This window comes from Sapajus apella, unplaced genomic scaffold (assembly GCF_009761245.1).
Source record: "Sapajus apella isolate SASKATOON/1434 unplaced genomic scaffold, GSC_monkey_1.0 scaffold127, whole genome shotgun sequence".
NCBI lineage: Eukaryota > Metazoa > Chordata > Mammalia > Primates > Cebidae > Sapajus > Sapajus apella.
The window spans coordinates 1,273,291-1,294,973 of NW_022437067.1; the positions used below are offsets into that span (position 1 = coordinate 1,273,291).

A 21,683-nucleotide genomic window follows, 5' to 3' on the forward strand; every position below is an offset into this window, starting at 1 on the left:
CCAGCGGCGGGACCCCTTCGCCCCGCCCGCCTTCCCCTTCGCGCCCCCGGGCGAGGCCGCGGCCGTGATCGGTCGTGAGCCGACGGCGGGGGGCGGCCGGGGTCGGGGCCGCGGGCGCCGCCGGGGCGCGCGGGGCGGCGGCGGGGGCCGGGGGTGCCCGGGCACGCGGGAGCGGGAGCGGCCCGGGGAGCCGGAGCGCACCATGGAGGCGGCGGCCGGCGGCCGCGGCGGCTTCCAGCCGCACCCGGGGCTGCAGAAGACGCTGGAGCAGTTCCACCTGAGCTCCATGAGCTCGTTGGGCGGCCCGGCCGCCTTCTCGGCGCGCTGGGCGCAGGAGGCCTACAAGAAGGAGAGCGCCAAGGAGGCGGGCGCGGCCGCGGTGCCCGCGCCGGTGCCCGCAGCCGCCGAGCCGCCGCCCGTGCTGCACCTGCCCGCCATCCAGCCGCCGCCGCCTGTGCTGCCCGGGCCCTTCTTCATGCCGTCCGACCGCTCCACGGAGCGCTGCGAGACCGTGCTGGAGGGCGAGACCATCTCCTGCTTCGTGGTGGGAGGCGAAAAGCGCCTGTGCCTGCCGCAGATCCTCAACTCCGTGCTGCGCGACTTCTCGCTGCAGCAGATCAACTCGGTGTGCGACGAGCTCCACATCTACTGCTCGCGCTGCACGGCCGACCAGCTGGAGATCCTCAAAGTCATGGGCATCCTGCCCTTCTCGGCGCCCTCGTGCGGGCTCATCACCAAGACGGACGCCGAGCGCCTGTGTAACGCGCTGCTCTACGGCGGCGCCTACCCGCCGCCCTGCAAGAAGGAGCTGGCCGCCAGCCTGGCGCTGGGCCTGGAGCTCAGCGAGCGCAGCGTCCGCGTGTACCACGAGTGCTTCGGCAAGTGCAAGGGGCTGCTGGTGCCCGAGCTGTACAGCAGCCCGAGCGCCGCCTGCATTCAGTGCCTGGACTGCCGCCTCATGTACCCGCCGCACAAGTTCGTGGTGCACTCGCACAAGGCGCTGGAGAACCGGACCTGCCACTGGGGCTTCGACTCGGCCAACTGGCGGGCCTACATCCTGCTGAGCCAGGACTACACGGGCAAGGAGGAGCAGGCGCGCCTCGGCCGCTGCCTGGACGACGTGAAGGAGAAGTTCGACTATGGCAGCAAGTACAAGCGGCGGGTGCCCAGGGTGAGTGGCCCCAGGCCTGGGCGCGGGGTGGGGCGGGCGCGCTGGGTGAGGGGGGCACCTCCTGGGCCATGGTCTCCGGGCTCCGAAGGCCGGGACCTGTGTTCTGCCTCATTCCTGTCTCAACGCTTTGGTTTGTTTAGGGGAAATTCGGAGCGTTCCCTTGGGCAGGGCCAGTGGGTTTGGTAGGAAGCCCTCCTGCCGGTTCCTCAGGACAAGCCTGGGCGGAGCTGGTGGCGGTGGGGTGCGGGGCCAGGCTTGGTGTGTGGGAAAGGCCCACAGCCATTACCCAGATAGGCCAGGAAGGCACAGGCCTCCTGTGCTGCCGAGAAAGCGGCCTGTCCCGAGGTCAGGGAAGTTCGATCCAGCCGGGCCCCGGCCGGATGCCTCAGGCCCAGGTCTTCCTTGGGGTTGGGGCGAGGTGGCTGCCCTCATCCCGAAGCTTCCCAGCTTGAGCCCCAGGAGACAGAGCTCGGGCCAGGCGAGGCCTGGTTTTGTTACTGGCACTGCTCCGTTTGGTGCCCTGAAGTTTGGGGACACAGACACAAAGTGAAGCCAGGTGTCCAGCGGCAGTGGCAGGGGGCCGAGACTTGGCAGCCCCAGCGCTGTGCTGGTTGGTCTCCCTGGGCCTGCCAGGGAGCAAATCCCAGAGTCCCCCGTGCAGGGTGAGGTCCACTTGGCACCCAGCTGAGGGCCTGGTCAGCAGGCTCCTGGGCCGGAGTGCTGGAGTTCCTGGCTGCTTGCGATTTGTTTTGGACTCACCCGTTTCCTTCTCTCCCTCTGAAACGCAGAGAGGGACACGCCGGGGAGGGAGGCTGTCGGCCCAGCTTTGTTGTTTGCCAGTTGGAGGGTCTGTGGGATCCAGCGTGGGCAGCTCCCAGGCCACGCGGCGGCACCGACATTACCCGGTGGGGTCCTCAGGAACTTTCCGTTGCATACCTCGCCAAGCATTTGTAACTTTTTTTTAAATATCCAGGCTTATTAAACTGCACACACAGAATGCTGCATTGGCTCAGCTATTCTTGGGAGGCCTAATTAATTCAGCTATTGCATCAAACTTTTTTTTCGAAATCTGTGAATAGATGCTCCAGCCCGGTTTTCTCTGGGCGGCCCTCCAGCAGAGTGTCAGATCGTGGGGAGGAGGGGCTGTGGATGGAAGCGAGGGACTGTCGCCTCTGCTAGGAGGGGGCTGTGGAGAGTGTGTGTGTGCGCGTGCGTGTTCAGAGGCGCCCTGGCCCTGCCAGGCCAGGGCTTAGGTGCAGCTGCCTGCAGACCTGTGGGCTGGGGAAGGATGCTCCTGGCAGGGCTGCTGACAGACCCAGCAGGCTGAGGCCTTTCGTGTCACACGGGGAGTTGGGTGGGGTGGGCGTGATGGCGCTCCCTGTGGGCTGCGGGCCATTCTGTTTGGAGTGGTCCACCCTCGCTAGTGCCTGTGGCTGGGGGAAGCCACGTGTCGGGGGGATTGTGGTGGGCTCAGGCAGGCTGCGGAGTGGGTCACCTGTGGCCAAGGCCTGAGCTGCTGGGGCACACTCACGTCACTGTCTCGAGCCGCAGGCAGAGACTCTCGGCTGAGCAGGGTGTGTCTGTTTTTGTCCGACTGTGGGTCATGTGTGTGCTTGTGGTCTGTGTGTCTTCCTGAGCTTTGCTGGGGGGCCAGCAGGGCCCAGGTCACCCAGCTGCTCCCTCCCTGTGGCAGGCGCTGTGGTTGTAAGCGCCGGGGTCCTCAGGCCACCATAGAGACGCGCCAGACAGGCTTTCCCCGGTCATTCTCAGTGGATGGTTCCAAGCCACCTTTCCCTTTTGAAGTCTTCTCTAGCACTGCTCTGAAATCTCATTTTCCAATTAAAAAGCAATTCCCAGGCCATGATGAAGATATGCTCAGTCTGAGCGCCCGGCGTCTCCAGGCCTGAGTGGTGGCCACAGACCGGCCCTGGCAGTGGTGGCCTCCTCCTGGCTCCCTGCATGTTCCCCAGCTCCTGTGGGGTTTCCTTATGCTCCTGGGGGTGGGGCACCTACCCTGTCCGTGTCGCCTCCTGCCCCGTGTTCCTGACAAGGGATGGCTGGCGCCTAGGGACTCTGCCCTTGCTCAGTGCCTGCTCCGTGGGCTCTGTGACTGTGTGGTTGGGAGATCTGGGCTGCAGGGTCCCCTGAAGTTTCCCCAGGACAGCCGTCTGCGTGTGTGTGTGCATAGGGGCGACACAGGAGAAGGGAGTGTGGTCTGGGGGGCGTGGACCCACGGTGCCCAGACCCTGCTTGTCCTAGAGGGAGTGGCCTGGGAGGCCCCGCCCTCACCCTAGCTGGCTGCCCTTGGCTCCTCCCACTCACATCTTGACAGCTTATTCTTGGGATATGTTTTGATTTCTTCACTTCCTTTGTAGCTTATTTTAATACTTTTGATGTGCTGAGGATGAGGGCAGAAGGAACAAAGAATGTACTGGAACTCCTTGCAGGGGCTGCTCCTCCCAGAGGGCCTTTGGCCTCTGCGGAGCGGGAGGGAGCAGAATTGCCTTTCAGGTGTTTGGCCAGGCGGGGCTGGGTCTCCTGCCCAAGGGAGTGGGCTGGGTCAGCGCCACTCTGCTACCCATGATGCAAGGTGGAAGAGGGCAGTGATGTTCTTGGGTCCCAAACAGTGGGAGGCGGGACTGCCCTTTCGCCTTGGAAACCCTGTGTGAGGGCAGCTGTGTCTGAGACCCTGGCCTGTCAGCAACACAGTGACAGTGTGAGGGGCTGAGTCTTCCTCCAGTGTCCCCTCCTATCGTGGGGGTGCGGAGGAGGCCTCCGTTTCGGTCCAGTGGTTGTCAGGTCTCGCCAGCTTCTCGCTGCTGTATCTTGGAAGACCGTGGTGTGGGCTGTGTGAGTGCTTGGCAAGAGCCCTCTCCAGGACCCTGGAGCTGCCATCTTTGTCGGGTGTGTGGGGGGGAGATTGTCTCAACTCCCCTCTCGGTCCCACACTGGCTTTATGACCTTGGACCAGTTGCTTACCCTCTCTGTCTCAGTGTAAATGGTGGTTGACCGTTTGATCTTGGGCTTGTATGTTTCGAGGGGCACAGATCAGTCATTGTGCCGCTGAGAGCCCTTGGCCAAGAGATGGGGAGCTTCAGCTTTCCCTGCTCCCACCCCTTTCTCCTTTCCGGTCGGCTCCCCCTTTCATTTCAGGCTGTCTGATAGCTGTAGGCCTCAATTGGACTTCGTCCTTTTGTCTGTATAGATGGCTGTCAGGGTGACAGAATGTGGCAGTTTGAGGCTGCAGCTTGACCTGCTGCCTGGGACACGGCCCCTTGTCCCACAGAACGTCGTGCTCAGACCAAGCGCTTTCCGTGCGGGCTGATGACAGGGTGGTGCGGTGCCTCCCTTGGGCCACAGGAGGATCTTGCTCCAAGGGGCAGTGGGCCCCCCGGTGAGAGGCGGCTCCTCATTGACACGTGACTGAAGAATCAGGGCCATGTGGGAGTGTTGTCGTTCTGTCCTGCAGATGCCCAGGTTCCCAGGGGTCTCTCAGGCTGGCTTGCCTTTGTTCTGTGTGGGCTGGTGTGGGTCTTAGTGGGCTGTGGGCTGAGGGTCGCTTGGTTGGGAAGGAAACTCTGCACCGCAGTAGAGGGTCCGCGACATGGGTTTTCTGGTCCCTCATGCCAGGCCTTTTGACCCATGTCACCATGTGGGTGCCCCAGTCCTAGGCTGTGTTTCCTCAGGCAGGTACTCAGCCGGGTGATCAGGCTTGGAAGCTTGGAGTCTTGAGGCCTGTTCTGGGAGTGAGCACTCATAGTGTACAGGCCTGGCAGGGGTGCCGGGCTCAGAGACCCTCTGGGAGGCAGTTGTGTTTTGCTTGTTTAAGGTGAGCCGCTCACAGGCAGGGACAGCATCAGGAGTTGGTTTTGGGATGCCGCTCACTCAGCGCAGCGGCCGTGTGGGTTTTGGGCTGTGGTCTCCCAAACACCCTCAGGTCCGGAGGACGCTTCGGGGGCCATCTGTCCCCCTGTCTGCTGGCTTCCTTGGGAAGAATGTGTTTGTTGCGAGTGTTGTTCTCCAGCTTTTTGTGGGATTCCATGTGGTCTTGGGCCAGGCCCTGGGGTCAGGTTCCTGGGCAGGCCCTGGTCCCTGTGCAGAAGGCCAGGGTCTGCAGGTTTGGGCTGGTCTGCCCCCCAGTTGAAGGTTCTGGAAAGAAGGCCGGCTGCTGGGTCTTCTCAGGTGGGGGTAACAGCAGCTCGACAGTGGTTGTTGACTGCAGCCCACCCTGGGCAGCTGTGCATGGACCGGGGAGAGCATGGGTGGCTGTCCCTAGTGGCCCCTGCAGGAAGCAGAGCCTGGTGGTCATTTCCCGACACACTCTGTTGTCCATCTGTTTGGGACCCCTCTGGGATCTGGGCTGGGTCCCTTGCCTTCTGGGGCAGCAGGGTCATGGTGTAAGGCGGGGAGCCCTCTGTCAGCATCTTGTTTCTCAGCCGTCTCTGTGGCTGATTTGTGCAATGTCTGTCTGTCTGAGTCTCCGGGTGATGGTAGACAGGATATGGAGCGCGGAAGTCTGGGGTAAGTGTGAGCCGAACCCCGCCCCGGAGTCTCTCGGGTTGTGGGGCTGCAGCTCCAGCACAGGTTAGGTCTTCACCGCCGGCAGGGCCTCCAGAGGGGAGGCGGCGGTTCCGGGGCCTGGGCCCTGACCGTCTGGCGGGAGGTGTCCACGCCGGGGCCGGGCTCTGTGGCAATAGTGTGTCTCTTTCTAAGGATTGCGAAAGTTGAGGGAGAATTTCTCCACTGGAAGAATTATGCAAGTTTCAACTGAAATGTTTTTTAAAAGTTTCTTTGTTTTGAGTCAAAATACAGAGGCTGAATTATTTCCCTAATATCTGGGAGAGCTGGAAAAGAGGCCCGCTCTCATTCTCAAGGGCTCTTCCCTCCTGATCAGTGGTCACCAGGCCAGGGGGTCATGGAGTGGGGCGTGGCCCGGGGACCAGCTCTTTATACCTGGCCCCCTAGTGCCAGAGCAGGCGGTAGGGTGGCTCCTCCCTGCCCTGCCCTGGCTGTCACCCTTGTGGTCTGGAGTGGGGTTTTTTTTTTTTTTTTTTTTTGAGACAGTCTCTCTTGCCCAGGCTGGAGTGCAGTGGTACAATCTCAGCCCACTGCAGTCTCTGTCTCCTGGGTTCAAGGGATTCTCCTGCCTCAGCCTCCTGTGTAGGTGGGATTGCAGATGTGTGCCACCATGCCCAGCTAATTTTTTTGTATTTTTTGTAGAGATGGGGTTTTACCATGCTGGTCAAGCTGGTCTGGAGCTCCTGACCTCAAGTGATCTGCCTGCCTCTGCCTCCCAAAGTGCTAGGATTACAGGCATGAGCCACCGTCCCTGGCCCTGGAGTGGGTCCTGCCACAGAAGGCATCCCAGGGGCCGGTGGGATGGAGGAATCACCTCTGGCCATCCCACCTGACCTCTCGAGGCCTGGTTGTCCTCTGCAGACCAGGTGCTATGCTGGATGACCCTTAGGAAGCTCTGGCTCCCCTCGGGGCCTGGGGGCCATGAGAAATGATTGTTCGTAGGTGCTGCTGCTTTGTGAATATGAGAGAGTTCCAGAAGGGCCCCGCTTCCCGGAGCCTGCGTGTTGGTTTCTCTGTGCGGTACTTGATATTTTTCCAGGCTGCCTTGCTGGGGTGGCCTATCTGCGGGGCCCAGGGAGCCTTCAGCTCTGGGACATGCCGCCACATGAGCCTGCTTATGTATGAAAATGAAGGACCAGGACTCTTGTGAATTTTAAATGAGATTGTGGGGACAATAGTAAAATCCAGACTAGGACCAGATGGACCGAGCACCTGTGCTGGCCGTGGCCTGGAGGTGGCGTGGTGGCGCCTGGCGCCTGTGGCCCTCAGCCTGTGTCTCGTAGGCCTTTGCTTGAAGTGCTTGTTCCTTTGAGTAATGCTCCTGTCTTTTGTTTGGGGGGAAATGGATAAAGGGGACTTTGAGAGGCATCTTGGCGGGAGCCTGGGAAATGGCTGCGATTCTGTTTGGTGCGCGTTGATGTCGTCCCCGATTTTCTTTTTTGACTCATAAATATGGAAGGAGTGCTCTGGCGGTGCTGCAGCTGCAGGGCCGAGTCGGTGGCACACCCAGCCCTGGTCGGGCCTGCTCGGGCTGCCTCTGCTGGGGGCCTTGTCTCACTGGCCGTGGGGGTCGTCGTGTGTGTGGTGGTTTTGTCAGCCTCAGGGGTTAGGATGGGGGGGGTGGCCTGGTCACGTCTGGGTCCCCACTTTGGGGACCAGATTCAGTAACTCACTGAATGACTGGAGCTCTGCAGGCCCCGGTAGTCAGGGTAACGTTATTGGCAGCTCCGTTCTCTGGCTAGAAGGGGAATGCTGTTTCTTCTCTCACTGTGCCCCCCCCCTTTTTTTTTTTTTTTTTTTTTGAGATGGAGTCTTCCTCTGTCGCCAGGCTGGAGTACAGTGGTGTGATCTCAGCTCACTGCAACCTCCGCCTCCTCGGTTCCAGTGATTCCCCTGCCTCAGCCTCCTGAGTAGCTGGGACTGTAGGCATGCGCCACCACACCTGGTTAATTTTTTGTATTTTAGTAGAGACAGGGTTTTTTACCATGTTGGCCAGGATGGTCTCAATCTCCTGACCTTGTGATCCGACCCCCTAGGCCTCCTGGACCGCTGAGATTACAGGCGAGCCACGGCGCCTGGTCGTTGTTTCACTGTTCGAAGAAATTGGTTCACTGTCTTCTGACGTGGGACCACTTGTACCCTGGGTCCATGTTGAGGGCTTGGGAGGTGCTGGAGTGCTACCCTTGGCTGGTGAGGCTGCGCGCTGATGCTCCTCCCAGCTCTCAGCTCTGCCTCGACTACCGGGCTTCCGCTGGGGCCTTGGCGGCTGCCTGAGAAGGAAGCAACTCCTGTTCTAGGCTTCCTGCAGCTCCCACGGTGCTGCTTGTGTCAGAGAAACGCAGCTCAGGCTGGTGGCCTCAGGTGGACATGGGTGGCAGGGGATGGTGCCACCTAAACCAGAGGCTCTGTCTCTGTCCTAAGGGTTCCACTCCAGGACCCAGGGCACTGACTGGGCTGTTGTGTGGCCCTTCCCAGCCTGATCCGACCCCGGAGGAGCTGCATGTGTGAGGTGACCATGTGTGAGGTGACGGTGACTCCATGACAGCTCTTGTGCTGTGATCGGGGCACCTGGGAACTGGCTGTCTTTACCAGGAAGTGTGTCAGGAGTGGGTGAGGGGCTGTGGGAGGTTGGGGAGCACCCAGCAGGTGTCCAGCGGCACTGGTGCTGCGTCTATCTTTCCATCTGTGCCCTGCCTGTATCTGGAGTGGCTCAGGTGCTCCCTGCGGTGCTCCTGGGCTGCTGTAGCTCCTGAGAGCCATGGCTGCGCCGGCGGCTTCATTTGATGTCACTCTTCTCCTACAGAGAAGACCAGATGCACGCAGAGTCAGGTGTCTTGGCTAATTACGTTGTTTTCTTCTGCCCAGGAGTGAACCTGTAAGTGATGAGAATGAGAAGCGGCTGTCAGCCTGCAGACCGCTCTCCCTCTGCCCTGGCTGGGGTGTTCCCTGCTGGGAATCGCTGGTCCAGCTGTTGAGAGGAGGCCCATTGGGTGCACAGATGTTGCAGAGTCTGACGCAGGCTCTCACCCTTAAAATAACATGGAAACATTCTTGCTTTTACTACGGGGCATGCACCTTTGCCCAGAAGCAGAAATGCTCTTGGTTTCTTTTTTTTTTTTTTCTTTTTTGAGACAGAGTTTCGCTCTTGTTACCCAGGCTGGAGTGCAATGGCGCGATCTCGGTTCACCGCAACCTCCGCCTCCTGGGTTCAGGCAATTCTCCTGCCTCAGCCTCCTGAGTAGCTGGGATTACAGGCACGCGCCACCATGCCCAGCTAATTTTTTGTATTTTTAGTAGAGACGGTGTTTCACCATGTTGACCAGGATGGTCTTGATCTCTTGACCTCGTGATCCACCCGCCTGGGCCTCCCAAAGTGCTGGGATTACAGGCTTGAGCCACCGCGCCCGGCCTGGTTTCTTTATTTTGGAAGTAAGACCTGTAGGTTGGGTCCTTCCTGCCCTGTTGAGGGAATGTGACCCTCCTTAGCGTGCAGGCCAGGCTTGACTGGGTGCTGAGCTTGTCCTGCAGAACATGTGTGAACGCCTCAGCCCTGAGGACCGTGGGAGGCTGGCGTCTTCTGTGGGCCGCCTGAGGTTGCCCATTTGACCCTCCCAGGACGGGTTACTTAAGGAGTCGAATGGGCCTTGAGAGGCTGATCACCCCTGCATGGCGGGCGTCTCTCCCTGTGCCCTCGCACCTGGTGCTGTCAAGGGCTTCTCTGTGCCAGGCGCTAGGCTGGGCAGTCCTGGATCCCCACCTGGTGTGGCTGCCCACAGTCCAGGCGCTCCAGGGCAGGCATCCCTGGCTCCCTCCCTCCCTGGCTAGCCCCGAGAGGTCTGTCTGAGAGCAGTTAGGCCTCACTGCTTGTGCGCAGAGAACTTGAGGCCTTCTTGGGGAGCAGTTTGTCTCCGTGCCTCCCTTCAGGCTCCCTTGGCCTGGGAGCCTCCACGTGGCCATGGATGGCAGCTCCAGCTGCCTGTGGCCCTCTTTTGTTATGGTTCCCCAGACGACTGGGCCAAGCTGGGCCTCTTTGTCCTAGACATGCTGTTCATGTGCTGCCCTGAAGGGTTGGTGGCCCTGCGTGGACCTGCACGGTACCCAGGACAGGCCTGCCATGGTGCTGGTGGGGCCTCTGGGCACAGGGTGCTCTGCCTCCCTGGCCTGGTCAGGCCTCCCTGGCCCCGACAGGCTCTGACCCCTGAGGATGGGGGCTGGGCACTCACAGCCTCGAGATAGCCCTCTGCAGAGGTAGCAGGAGCCTGGGACCCCAGAGCAAGTGACTCCTGCCTGTCTGGTGAGGGTGAGCATGGGGGTTGGGCTCTGACCCCTGGTCCGGGTGGGAGGAGCTGCACACGGGACTGGGCAGCTCAGCCACCCTCCGCGGAGCTCTGAACACTGCGTGTGTGCTGCTGAACGTGTGCGCGTCCACCGAGGCCACCTGCGCTGCCACCTGTGTCCTGTGGGCTAGCAGTCGCCGAGTGGCTGTCAGCGGGCTGGCCCACACCAGGCCTCCGTGCTGGTAAGGCTGCAGAAGGCCTGCTGTCTCCTCTCCTTTCTGCTGTCCTTGTACTAAGGCCCCTGAGGCTGGGCCTTGGAGAGGGAGGTGTTCTGTGTGCCTGCACTGAAGCCTGCCCAGGCTGCTTTCTGCGTTAGGGACGCCCAGGATCTCCACAGCTGGCGTGACGTCTGTGAGATCCCCGCTGCTTCCTCCCTGGACCCCCGTGTGGACCTGGAGGGAGGAGGGGACCCGGCCTGGTGCAGCCCCCGGCCCAACCTGGCTGGTGCCCTGGAGGTGCCGCGGGCAGCGCCTTCACTCTGCCTCACCTGCTGCCGCCCCACTTCCTGGCTACAACCCTGTTGCCCAAACCATTAAAAAAATTATACTCCCAAGCTGAATGATATGCAAATGTAGTCAATTAAGCGAGGGGATTTTAATTAGCAGTTTAAGTTCATGTGTGAAGTGCCTTGCCTTAATTACTTGACAGTTTTGTTGTAAATTTGCTAAGTTTTTTTTTGCAGAACTATCAAAACTGTGATTTTTGCTAACATTCTTGGATGCCGTGAGTGTCGCCCAGCTTGCCTGACCCTAGTGGGTTTCATCTTAATTTATAAAGCTCTTTAAACTGTGAAAACAAGGTAAACTCCTGGGTCGCCTCTGTGCGACGCGTCGAGTCAAGCTGCTCTCGGTGTCTCCTTGTCATTGGCCGGGGGCTGGGGACCTGCCTTGGGCCGTGGTCTTGGGCTCCTGTTGGGGAAACGGGGCGAAACTTCTTCCCCATGTGGGTCCAGCAGCCAAGGTGGCGTCCGTGTCCGGGGACACACCGTGTACCTGCATGGAGTCAGGAAGGGTTTCGACCTGGTTGGGCTCACGTGCTGGGGATCACAGAACCCTGGTGACGGGGGCCTGTCCTGGTGGTGGCTTGCTGGTGGTGCTGGGGCTGGCGCAGGCCTTGTGCTTGCAGTAGGAGCACTGGAACTCACCTTGAAGTCTTTCCTGCCGGTGAGAGGCTTCCCAGAGCAGCTTCCTCGGCTCCTGAACTGGGTGAGGCCTGTGTCCAGGCTCATCCACCCTCCAGGGCATCCTGGTGTGCCTGGGCGGGGGGTGAGGCTGGCCCCTTCTGATGGGTTTGGGTTTGCTTCTGTTCCCCACTGCTGCTACGGCTGCATCCTGTGGGGGTCCACGTGGCTTCGGTGCCCCCATCCCATTCAGTCCCGGCCTGAGCTGTATGCCTCTAGTGTAGATGGGATTTTCCCATTCAACGTCATTATTGTGTTGTGACTTCTTTGGTGTTTAACGGACTCTAGATAAAGGAGGATCTGTTTTCTCTCAGGAGCGTCTGTGGGGTCTCTTGTCCTGGTTTGCTGAGTGAGGTGTGGCCCCAGGGTCTGATGGTGGCGGCCAGGACCCCGCAGGGCGGCCCCCACCACAGGGGCTGCTGTCCTTCAGGCTCTGCTCCACTTTCTAGGACCTTGGCCAAGGAGGCCTCTGGGAGGGTGAAATGGCCACAGGCCTGGGAAAGCGGCACTGGTGGGGGTGGGAAGCCATAGGCAGAGAGGCCAGGGAGGAGGGAGGCCTGGGCCTGGAGGAATGAGGGAGGGCCAGGAGCCTTGGAGCAGCCTGGAGAAATGTGGGCCAGGCTGGTCTGGCCACGGGCAGGACTGTGTCTGGGACTCTAGATTGCCAGGAGTGCGTTGGCGGCAAGCTGTGTGCTGTCCATAGTGTTGCCCGGCCCCAGGAGGATGTCTGGGCGGGGGCAAGGCTGTGGGGCTGGGACTGCCGGGCAGGGGTTTCTGGTTCCACTAAGGCGCCCAGAAGAAGAAATCAAGTGGATTTGAAGAAGCAGAGTTGTCTTTAGCCCGAAGTAACCGTGTGGCAGTAACAAGAAAACCTGGGTTCTTAGAAGTGATGCGCTGTCCTTGTTAGGAGGACACAGACAGTTGTAGATCTAGGGGAGCGGTGGCACAGACACGGACACCACGCCGCCCCTCGAGGCAGACTTCGCCCTTGGTGGGACGGGGAGAAGCGCAGCATCCTGTGGTCCAGGAGTCAGGTCAGAGGTGCGGGAAGCCACAGCTCTCAGGAAAACCTGTGCTGCCCTGTGTGGGGCCATCCACAGTCCTCCGACCCTTCTAGGGAAGCAGCCCCTTCCCTCCCCCCCAAGGCTCCTTGTCTGTGCCCAGACCCTGAGACGTCCTGGGCACTCTGGGTGAGCTTTGGTGGGCAGTGCAGGGCTCACACTGGAGCTGCAGGCGAGGGCTTTGCGGGAGCTCTGTGGTCACCCCGCATCCCTGGCCTTTGCTGTTTTCTGCCTCAACGTTGGCATGTGGGAGAGGAAGCCCAGAACACTGTGGGCCTGGAAGGCGGGTCCCTGTGGGGTCCCTCCTTTCACCCCAGGGCACAGAGGGCCCAGGGTCCCCTCACACTTGTCTGCGGGACCAGCAGGGAACACTTCTCTTTTTGCTGTCGTTATGAACTGGTGGCTTAAATATGTCTGTGGACTTAAAAGTGCCGTCCTGTGTGGAAAATTTCCAGCTTTCACTGACGTGGAGAGATTAGCTCAGTGCACCCCATGTATCCCGGTCACCAATTATCCACATCTCACTCATTTTGTTTCATCCAACTTCCTGCTCCTGTTTTGAGAGGGAAGGACTGTAATTTTTTAAAGCAAATCCCAGGCATCATCTTATTTCACATTGAAGCGTTTCACTGTCTACACATAAGGAATATGGAATTGTCAACAACGATAACCATGACCCATTAACTTGTCTAACGAAGTGAAGGGGAATTTCTGGACCCCAGCCCATGTTCCGGTCCCTCCTGTCTCAGAAGGGCTCTTCTGCTGCTGTTTGGGACCCAGGGACAGCAGCGCGTTCAATGGGAGGGTCTTCCTGCATGCCTCTATGTGCGCGCTCGTGTGCCTGTGTGAGTGTGTATGGTGCTGTAAGGGGCTGTGCTGAGAGGCAGCAGGCTGGAAGAGAGCAGGGCGGGTGGGAGGAGGGCCAGCCTCCTCACCTGGAGGCTGTTGGGGACCTGCCTCACGTGACGTGCCCCTCAGCGCGGCCCCCAGCCGCTAATGTCCAGCCTCTGTAAATGTATGTGAACGTTTTTCGATGCATGTCTAATCAGGAGAATAATCAGAGTAGCAATTGGTATGTGCTCATCAGAGAACCTCAGAACAGTGAAGAAGAATGCAGAGGGTGACCCCTTCTCTCTGTTCCTGGGGGTTGGGGAGAAGTACAGTGTCCTGTCTTCACATGTCGGGAGAGATGGGAATGCACCACGGCTCTTCTGCTGGAAACGTGGGAAGCCAGGGTGCGCTGACTGTGGCCCCTTCTGGCCCTGCTGAGGAGTGCGTGTCACTGCCCTCACTATAATCTCTGCCACATTGACGGAAAGATTTTTCTTTCTCTTATTTTTGGAGACGGGGTCTCGCCCTGTTATCTGTGCTGGAGCGCGGTGGTGTGACTCCAGCTCACTGCAGCTTCAACCTCTTGGGCTCAAGTGATTTTCCTGCCTCAGCTCCCGAGTAGCTGGGACTACAGGAGAGTGCCACCACGTCTGGCTGGGGTTTTGTTTTGTTTTGTTTTAAATTTTAGAGATGTGGTCTTCGTATGTTGCCCAGACTGGCCTGGAACTCCTGGGCTCAAGTGATCCTCCCGCCTCAGCCTCCCAAAGTGCTGTGAGCTACCACTCCTGGCCTGAAAGTATTTTTCTTAATTGGATTTTTCTCTGTATGCACTATGGTCTGCCCTTTTCCCTGAATGAGGCATAACAAGTATTTGTGTGACTGTTTTCTGTAGGAATATCATTGTGACACTCTTGTAGGAAATAAGCGGAAAACACACCAGCACGGTATTCACATAGCACAGAAGGGTATAAAAGGCAAATCCAGACTTGGGTGAGGGCAGAGTTGTTCTTGGTTTATCACAAGGACACGGGAACGCGGTTCCCTGCCTGGCATGCTCCGCCCAGTGCCTTTGGGATATCAGTGCCCTTGGGTGCCTGGTGCCTTTTTGGGCCAGCCCTGTGGTATTTTGGATTATTGAAATTGAGGGTTCTGGAACTTATTTAGTGTCTAGGGCACGTGCTGTGTTTTGTTATTGCAAGAGATGCTTCAGGGCACATGTTAGCGCAAACATCTCACACAAGCTTTGTGACGCACGTGGGCTGGATGAGGTGATGCACTCGAGCAGGACCGCCTGCTTCATCCCCACCCTGCCCTCTTGCCGTGCTCGGGCCACTGTCCTTGTGCCCCGGCTGCCCTTTCTGCAGCTGGCTATTGTGCTCTGTGGCAGAAGCCTGTCAGCGTGCACGTCTGTGCATCTGCTGTCCGAGTGCCTGTCTCTCCGGCTGGCTCACTGACACTGTCACAGTGCAGCTTTGCTCCTGCTGTTCTCGTGCCTTGGGACGAGTGGGCAGAGTGCTGTTAGCCATATCATGGTGCGTGCAGGTGTGTGAGCTGCAGGTGTGTCTGGAGCATGGGACTGGGGGAAATAGGTTGGTCAGAGGGCACATGGTCACGCCAGGCTGTCCTCCGAAGCGTCCCAGCCCTCCCTGTCCATCGGTCTTGTCGGCTGTAAACGCGTTCTCGGCTATATGGGCTGCTAGGTATGTGCTGAGTTTCTTGTAGATGTGGTGGGTCAGAGGGGAGGCACCCTGTCTGTGGGGTACCCTGTTTATTTACTGATGCACACTCAATACATCTCTCTAGATTGCTTTTGGATGTTAGCTCAGGTGGGATGAGTTTATTTGTGCTTAGATCTTTGTCCACATTCCTCATTTCCTCAGTAGATTTTGAGATTCCCCTAGAAAGTAGGGCCGTTTTATCAAAACGTTTCTTTGAATGGTGTGCAGTTTACATGTCTACAGAATTAAGAAGCTGCCCGTTTTCCCACCTCCTGACGAATTTAAGATTCTGTCATTTAGGCTAGGCGTGGTGGCTCACACCTGGAACCTCAGCACTTTGGGAGGCCGAGGCAGGTGGATCACCTGAGGTCAGGATTTTGAGACCAGCCTGGCTAACATGGCGAAACCCTGTCTCTACTAAAAAGATATAAAAATTAGCTAGGCATGGTAGCATGTGTCTGGAGTCCCAGCCACTTGGGAGCCTGAGGTGGGAGAATTGCTTGAGCCTGGGAAGTGGAGGTTGCAGTGAGCTGAGATTGTGCCATTGCACTCCAGCCGGGGTGACAGCAGGAAAAACTAAAAACAAACAAAAGATTGTCGTTTAGAGTGACTTTGTTGGGCCGGGCGCAGTGGCTCACGCCTGTAATCCTAGCACTTTGGTAGGCTGAGGTGGATGGATCACCTGAGGTCAGGAGTTCAAGACCAGCCTGGCCATCATGGTGAAACCCCATCTTTAAAAATAAAAAAATAGAGTGTCTTTGTTAATTTGAAAGGTGAAAAATCTCATTGTTGAATTTGTATTTCTTTGAGTTCTGGTAGGTTGGTCATTTTGTTATTTTAGAATTTTTTTCTGTAACTTGTCTTGTGCATATTACATTTTTTATTGTGACAGAATAGACGTAATGTTTACTGTTACACGTACCATTCAATAGCGTTGAACACACAGGCTGATAGTGAAGGACTGGAAAAAGATATCCCATGCCATTGGTGACCAACAGAAAGCAGCAGTGACTACGTTTGTATCCCGTGAAATAGACTTTTCTTCAGAAACTGTTAGTAGAGACAGAAAGATGGTTATAGAACAATAAAAGGGTTGAGTCAACAGGAAGATCTAACAACAACGTATATGCACCCAACAACAGAACAGCTAAAATAGAAAGCACACTCCCCCCCCCCCCCCCCCCCCCCCCCCCCCACCCCCCCAGCCATCATCCACCTTCCCACACAGCCCCTGTCTCATGAAACACTCACTCCCCATTCTGCCTCCCCAGCCCCCGACACCCACCCTTCTGCTTCCTGTTCTCTGAGTTTGGTGACTCCCAGGGGTCTCCTGAGTGGAATCACACAGGATCGGTCCTTTTCTGACGGCCTATTTCATTCTGCACCATGTCCTCGGGCTGCGTCATGTGGAGCCTGCGTCAGAATCTCCTTCCTTAAGACCGAATCACAGGCTGTTGTCTGGGTGGATTTTGTTTGGACACTTGGGTGGCTTCCACGGCTTAGCCGTCGTGAATGATGCTCTGTGAGCATGGTGCACAGTGACCTCTGGAGACCCTGCCTTCAGTTCTTCTGGGTGTAGACCCAGAAGCGGAATTGCTGGATCATTGGTCGTTCCATTTTTATTGACTTATTTTTGAGACAGGGTCTCACTCTGTCGCCCAGGCTGGAGTGCAGTGGTGTGATCACGGCTCACTGCACCCTCTGCCTCATGGGCTCAAGCAATTCTTGTGCCTCAGCTTCCCGAATAGCTGGGATTCTAGGTGTGCGCCACCACACCTGGCTAATTTTTACATTTTTATTTGGCCAGGCTGGTCTGGAACTCTTGACCTTAACACGACCCACCTGCCTCTGCCTCCCAGAGTGTTGGGATTACAGGCGTGAGCCACTGCACCTGGCCCTATTTTTCTTTCTTTCATTCCCCCTCCCCTGTCCTCTTCCCCTCCCTCCCTCCCTCCCTGACGGGGTCTCACTCTGTTGCACAGGCCACAGGGCGGTGGCGCAATCTGGGCTCACTGCACCACCTCCTGGGTTCAAGTGATTCATCTGCCTCAGCCTCCTGAGTGGCTGAGACTATAGGTACGTGCCACCATGCCTGGCTAGTTTTTGTATTTTTAATAGAGATGGAGTTTCGTCATGTTGGCCTGGCCGGTCTCTTAACTCCTGGCCTCAAGCGATCATCCCGATTTGGCCTCCCAAAGTGCTGGGATTACAGGCATAAGCTACCATGCCCAACCCCTATTTTTCTTTTCTTTCTTTCTTTTTTTTTTAGACGGTGTTTCGCTCTTGTCACCGGGGCTGGAGTGCGATGGCTTGATCTCAGCTCACTACAACTTTCGCCTCCCGGGCTCAAGCAATTCTCCAGCCTCAGCCTCCCAAGTAGCTGGGATTGCAGATGCCCGCCACCACGCCCGGCTAATTTCTGTATTTTTAGTAGAGACAGGGTTTCACTATGTTGGCCAGGCTGGTCTTGAACTCTTGACCTCAGGTGATCTGCCCACCTCTGCTTCCCAAAGTGCTGGGATTCCATGCGTGAGCCACCGCGCCTGGCCCTGTCAGCTGCAGGGCTTTCCACCGCAGCAGCAGTGCTGAGTAACAGGCTCCTCATCCTCTCCAGTACTTGTTCTGTTTCTGACAGCAGCTGTCCTAATGGGTGTGAGGTGGCATCTTGTTGTGGTTTTGGTTCTCATTTCCCTGATGATTATTAGCACGTTGAGCATTTTCCGTGGCTCAGTGGCCATCTTTATTCTCTTCGAAAAATGTCTGAGTCCCTTTTCCCTTTTTGAGTCAAGTTGTGTGTGGCTTTAGCTCAGTCTAGTTCTTTATCTACTCTGGTTAGTGATCCTGTTCCACTTGTTGTAAATTTCTGTTTCCTGTTTGTCTGCTGCGTGCACCGTGGTCTCTTCCTCCCTCTGTTGCTGGAGGCTGCCTCAGGGAGGCTGTGGTGGTTCAGGAAGCAGGAGTGTCTCGGCGCCAGATTCATCTTTCTAAGAGGAGCCGCCCTGTGAGCCTCAGTGCAGTGCTGTCTGCGAGTCTGACTCCATGCCCTCCCCGTGCAAGCTGGGCAGGGCCTCTGCCGGGACTGGTGGTGCTCATGGAAAGGGTTCCTGGGCCATGCAGAGATGACAGTGACCTGCCAGGCCGAGGGCTGTGAGTGCCACTGTGGGAGAGAGTCTCAGAGTGAGTGTGCGGCAGTCAGGCCTGAGCGGGGCGCTGTTCCGTGAAGGAGTGTCTGCTGTGTGCCTGGCCTGTGGCAGCAAAGAGGAATGCCCTGGGGCCTCAGGGACCTTTACCTTGCCCACTGTGCCCAGGCTGCTGCTGCTGCTTTCTGAGAGGCCTGTGCAAGAGCTGTGGGCATGTGTGTGCATGGGTGTGTGCAGCCGGAGAGGGAAGGGCCTGGGTCAGGAGCCAGCCTCAGCCTGGGGCCTGGGAAGGGCAGTGAGAGGGTCTGGGCTGGGGGTGGGGGCTGTTTGCATTTTGCTTCTCCAGTTTCTTTTCTTCTCTCTCTCAAGTTATGTCCTGCCAGATCCAGGAGAAAGTTCTTTTAGCAAAATGATGGCTTCACTGAAAATGATATTTCCCACCATACAAGCCCACCACATTCCTCCCTGTGGAATCCCATCGCCTGCTGCCGGTGGTGTGGGGGACCCAGGACAAGGTGCTGTTTTCCTGGCAGCCTCTAGGAATGCCTCCCTGGGTTTGGAGTGCAGCCACCAGGCGGGAAGTCTACCCCCTTGCCCCAGCCACTTGGGGCCTTTGGGGCAATCTGCTGGCTTGGCCTTGACTTTTCCCTGAAAATAGGAGAGGAGCCCCAGGGCCTGCCCTCGGCATCAGGACTTGCTCTTCCTCTTTCCTGGGCCGCAGAGGTGCTCCCTTGGGGAGCACACAGCTGATCTGGCCTGAGTCCAGCCTGCCTTTAGGGAAGGGGCCTGACTGCTGGCTGCCCACCTCGGCCTTCTTCCTTTGCCCCTGGACGTGCCATATCCCTGCAGCTGGGATGGCCCTTGGATGCAGCGTGCCTGCCTCTTTGACCAGGGCCTGTGGGCTGGGGCCAGTCTCGGCCCCATGCTGACTTGTTTGGCTCTGCTGGTGATAATGGGGGCCTGGGTAAGGTCGTGTCTTCTCTTGTGCTCCGGTGCCTCTCTAGCGAGTTCGTGGAAGGACCCTGGTGCTTTTGGGGACTTTCTGGAGCAGCCCCCGTGTCTTCCCCAGAGCACTAGGGGCCTGGCCAGCTAGCTACCTTTGCAGGCCCTGAGATCACCAGGTTCTGGTGGGGGGGGCGGGTCTTGGGCTCTGTATTGACCTGGATAGGCGGTGCCCACACTGCGTGTCTTCTCTCTGGGGCTGCCGGGACGCAACCTGGCTGGCAGCCATTTCCGTTACTGGTTCCAAAGGCCCCATCTTGGAATCAGGAGCAGGCTGGGACTTGGGGTGGGTTCAGAGCTTGGTGACCCGCTCTGCTCTTTTGTCCCTCTTTGTCCTAACTGTTGAATATTAATGAGGGGCGCTGCAGGGTGGCTCTCCAGTGGAGGGTCCTCACTTTTTGTTTTGCAAATAACGCTGGGGCCCCTGTGCCACTGGGGCAGTGCAACTGTGACGCTCCTGGTCGGATTCAAAAGTAAGCCTGGCAGTGGCGGGCCTGGACAGGCGGCCTTTGACCTGAGGCGGGCGGAGCTCTAAGCTGTTTAAAGAAAGGCGTGGGGCAGCTTCTCTGGCAGGCACCGGCTCTACCGGCTGGTTTCCCTTTGCCCACACGTGAAGTGAAAGTCACTGCAGCTGGGTTTGGTGAACTCACTGTCCTTCCTTCTCTCGTCTTCTCTGTGCAAATAGTGGTCAGTGTACTTTTTGATGATTTCGGGCAAGTGGAAGTTTCTAGGAGCGTGAGAGAGGGAGCATGGCTTAGGGCTTAGGAGCATGGCTGGGCTCCTTTTTTATTCTGTGAGTGTGGGCCGCTTTACTTTTCTAGGCCTCAGTTTCCCATTGGCCCCTCTCCTGTTTGGAAGAGGCAGCTGGGTCCCACGGAGCCATCTCAGGAGCTGCATCTGGGCACTGGTGCAGGGACTGTGCCCACAGCCAGCAGCCTGTTGGTCAGCTGATGGATGCCTGTAGGTGCTTAGCAAAGCGCCTGGAGTGGGTGAGGCAGCTGGCGAGGCTGTCAGGCTGGGGCACATGCAGTCGAGCTGCTGGTCCTTGGTGCCACCTGACACTGCTGCCTTGATGGCCGGCTCTGAGGTGGAGGCTGGCTTCCATGGCAGCGTCCTCATTGGGCACACAGGGTGTGTCTGACCTGGGCCTGCGTGTTGGGTCTCCTTATGGTTGGGTCCACGTGTCCCCTGCCTCATTCATGGAGATGCTGGGGGTCATCACTGTCCTGGAAGCCCTGAGAGCACAGGCTGAGGATGTGCAAGGCTCTAGGTCTAGTGTGTGGGCCGGGTGCACCTGTCGTTGGCTGCTGGTGCAGCCATGCCACCAGGAGGGGCCCGGCAATGGGAGTGACTTCTCAGCTCAGCCCTCGGTACTCCGAGGGCTGTTTGAGAGCAAGGCCGGGGGACCCTTTCAAGTGTCTCTGCCTTCAGTGGTCCCTGGCGGCAGGCCCCTTGCCCGTGGGGTGGTCTGAGTGAGCTGAAACCGACCCCAGGTGATTCTTATGGGGTGAGATGTTTCCAGAAATGAGGGCAACTCAGTGAGTGGCGCCCGCCGAGAGGTGCTTGGTTCCTGCCCTGCTGCTGTTGGGGCTGGAAGTGTGGGGAAGGGAAGAGCCAGCACAGACAGCTCACGGCATCCCCCACTCTGACCAGCTCGCCTCCTGTCATCAGGGCCTCCTGGGCCTCACTGTCCTGCCCCCTGTCATCAGGGCCATGGGTTTTGTTGGATTCGTCAATTATGAACCAGGTTGTTGACCTGGAATTAAAGATGTTTTTACAGTCAGAGAGTTTGTGATAGTTCAGAATGCTTCGGATTGCTGGAGTTTGTTCGGGTGTCTTGCTGCTATTGTGGTTGGCATGCTTTTGACCACCTGTTTTGTTTTTTTTTTCCTGAGATGGTGTCTCACTTCATCCCCCAGGCCAGAGTACAGTGGCACGACCTTGGCTCACTGCAACCTGCGCCTTCCAGGTTCAAGCAATTCTCCTGCCTCAGCTTCCGAAGTAGCTGGGATCGCAGGTGCCCACCCGGCTAATTTTTGTATTTTTAGTAGAGATGGGGTTTTGCCATGTTGGCCAGGCTTGTCTCAAACTCCAGACCTCAAGTAATCCACTTGCCTCAGTCTCCCAAAGTGCTGGGATTGTAGGTGTGAGCCACCATGCCCAGCCCTGGCCACCTGTTTTAAAGAAACCGCTCAACGTATCTTAAAGGTGCTCATCTCCCTGCTCAATGGAGAGCCCGGGTGGTGCTGGGCAGCCCTCATGCTGCACTCTGTTTGGCTGTCCCAGAACCCGATGTCCATTCCTGGCGTGCCCTCGAGTGTGGGGTGGCCACTGCTGCCCAGGTGTGCCACTGTCCACGGCAGACGGAGGAGCAGGAAGTGGTCCGTTTGCAAGCCTGCTGCCTGTCCTTGGTTTGGGACTTTTTATTCTGAGAAACCATACCTCCATGCGGTGACTTTGCAGGAAGACGTGGTGAGTCCCCATGCACTTAGCTCGGCTGCTGCTGGCACTGGCTGCTCGCCACATGACTGTTTTTGCAACTGTTTGCTGATCGTTTGCAAGAACGTTTCAGTGGGGTCCTCCTGCTAAGCCCTCAGTCTGAATTCCTAAAAGTAAGATGTGGTGTGTGACCGACACAGTGACAGAGTCAGAGAAGCCAGCTCCC

At 57.9% G+C, this 21,683-nt stretch overlaps 1 protein-coding gene across 2 annotated transcripts in view; it reads left to right on the forward strand.

The window, feature by feature from the left end:
- The first annotated feature begins 135 nt into the window (after positions 1 to 135).
- Positions 136 to 21,683, forward strand: part of SKI (SKI proto-oncogene) — a 75,096-nt gene continuing 53,548 nt past the window's right edge. The window contains exon 1 of one of the 2 annotated variants that reach the window (XM_032262158.1): positions 136 to 1,171. In XM_032262158.1, coding sequence (XP_032118049.1) covers positions 203 to 1,171 — 969 coding nt within the window. In that variant the 5' untranslated portion in view covers positions 136 to 202. The remainder of the gene's footprint in view (positions 1,172 to 21,683) is intronic. The other variant, XM_032262157.1, reaches the window with a different exon arrangement.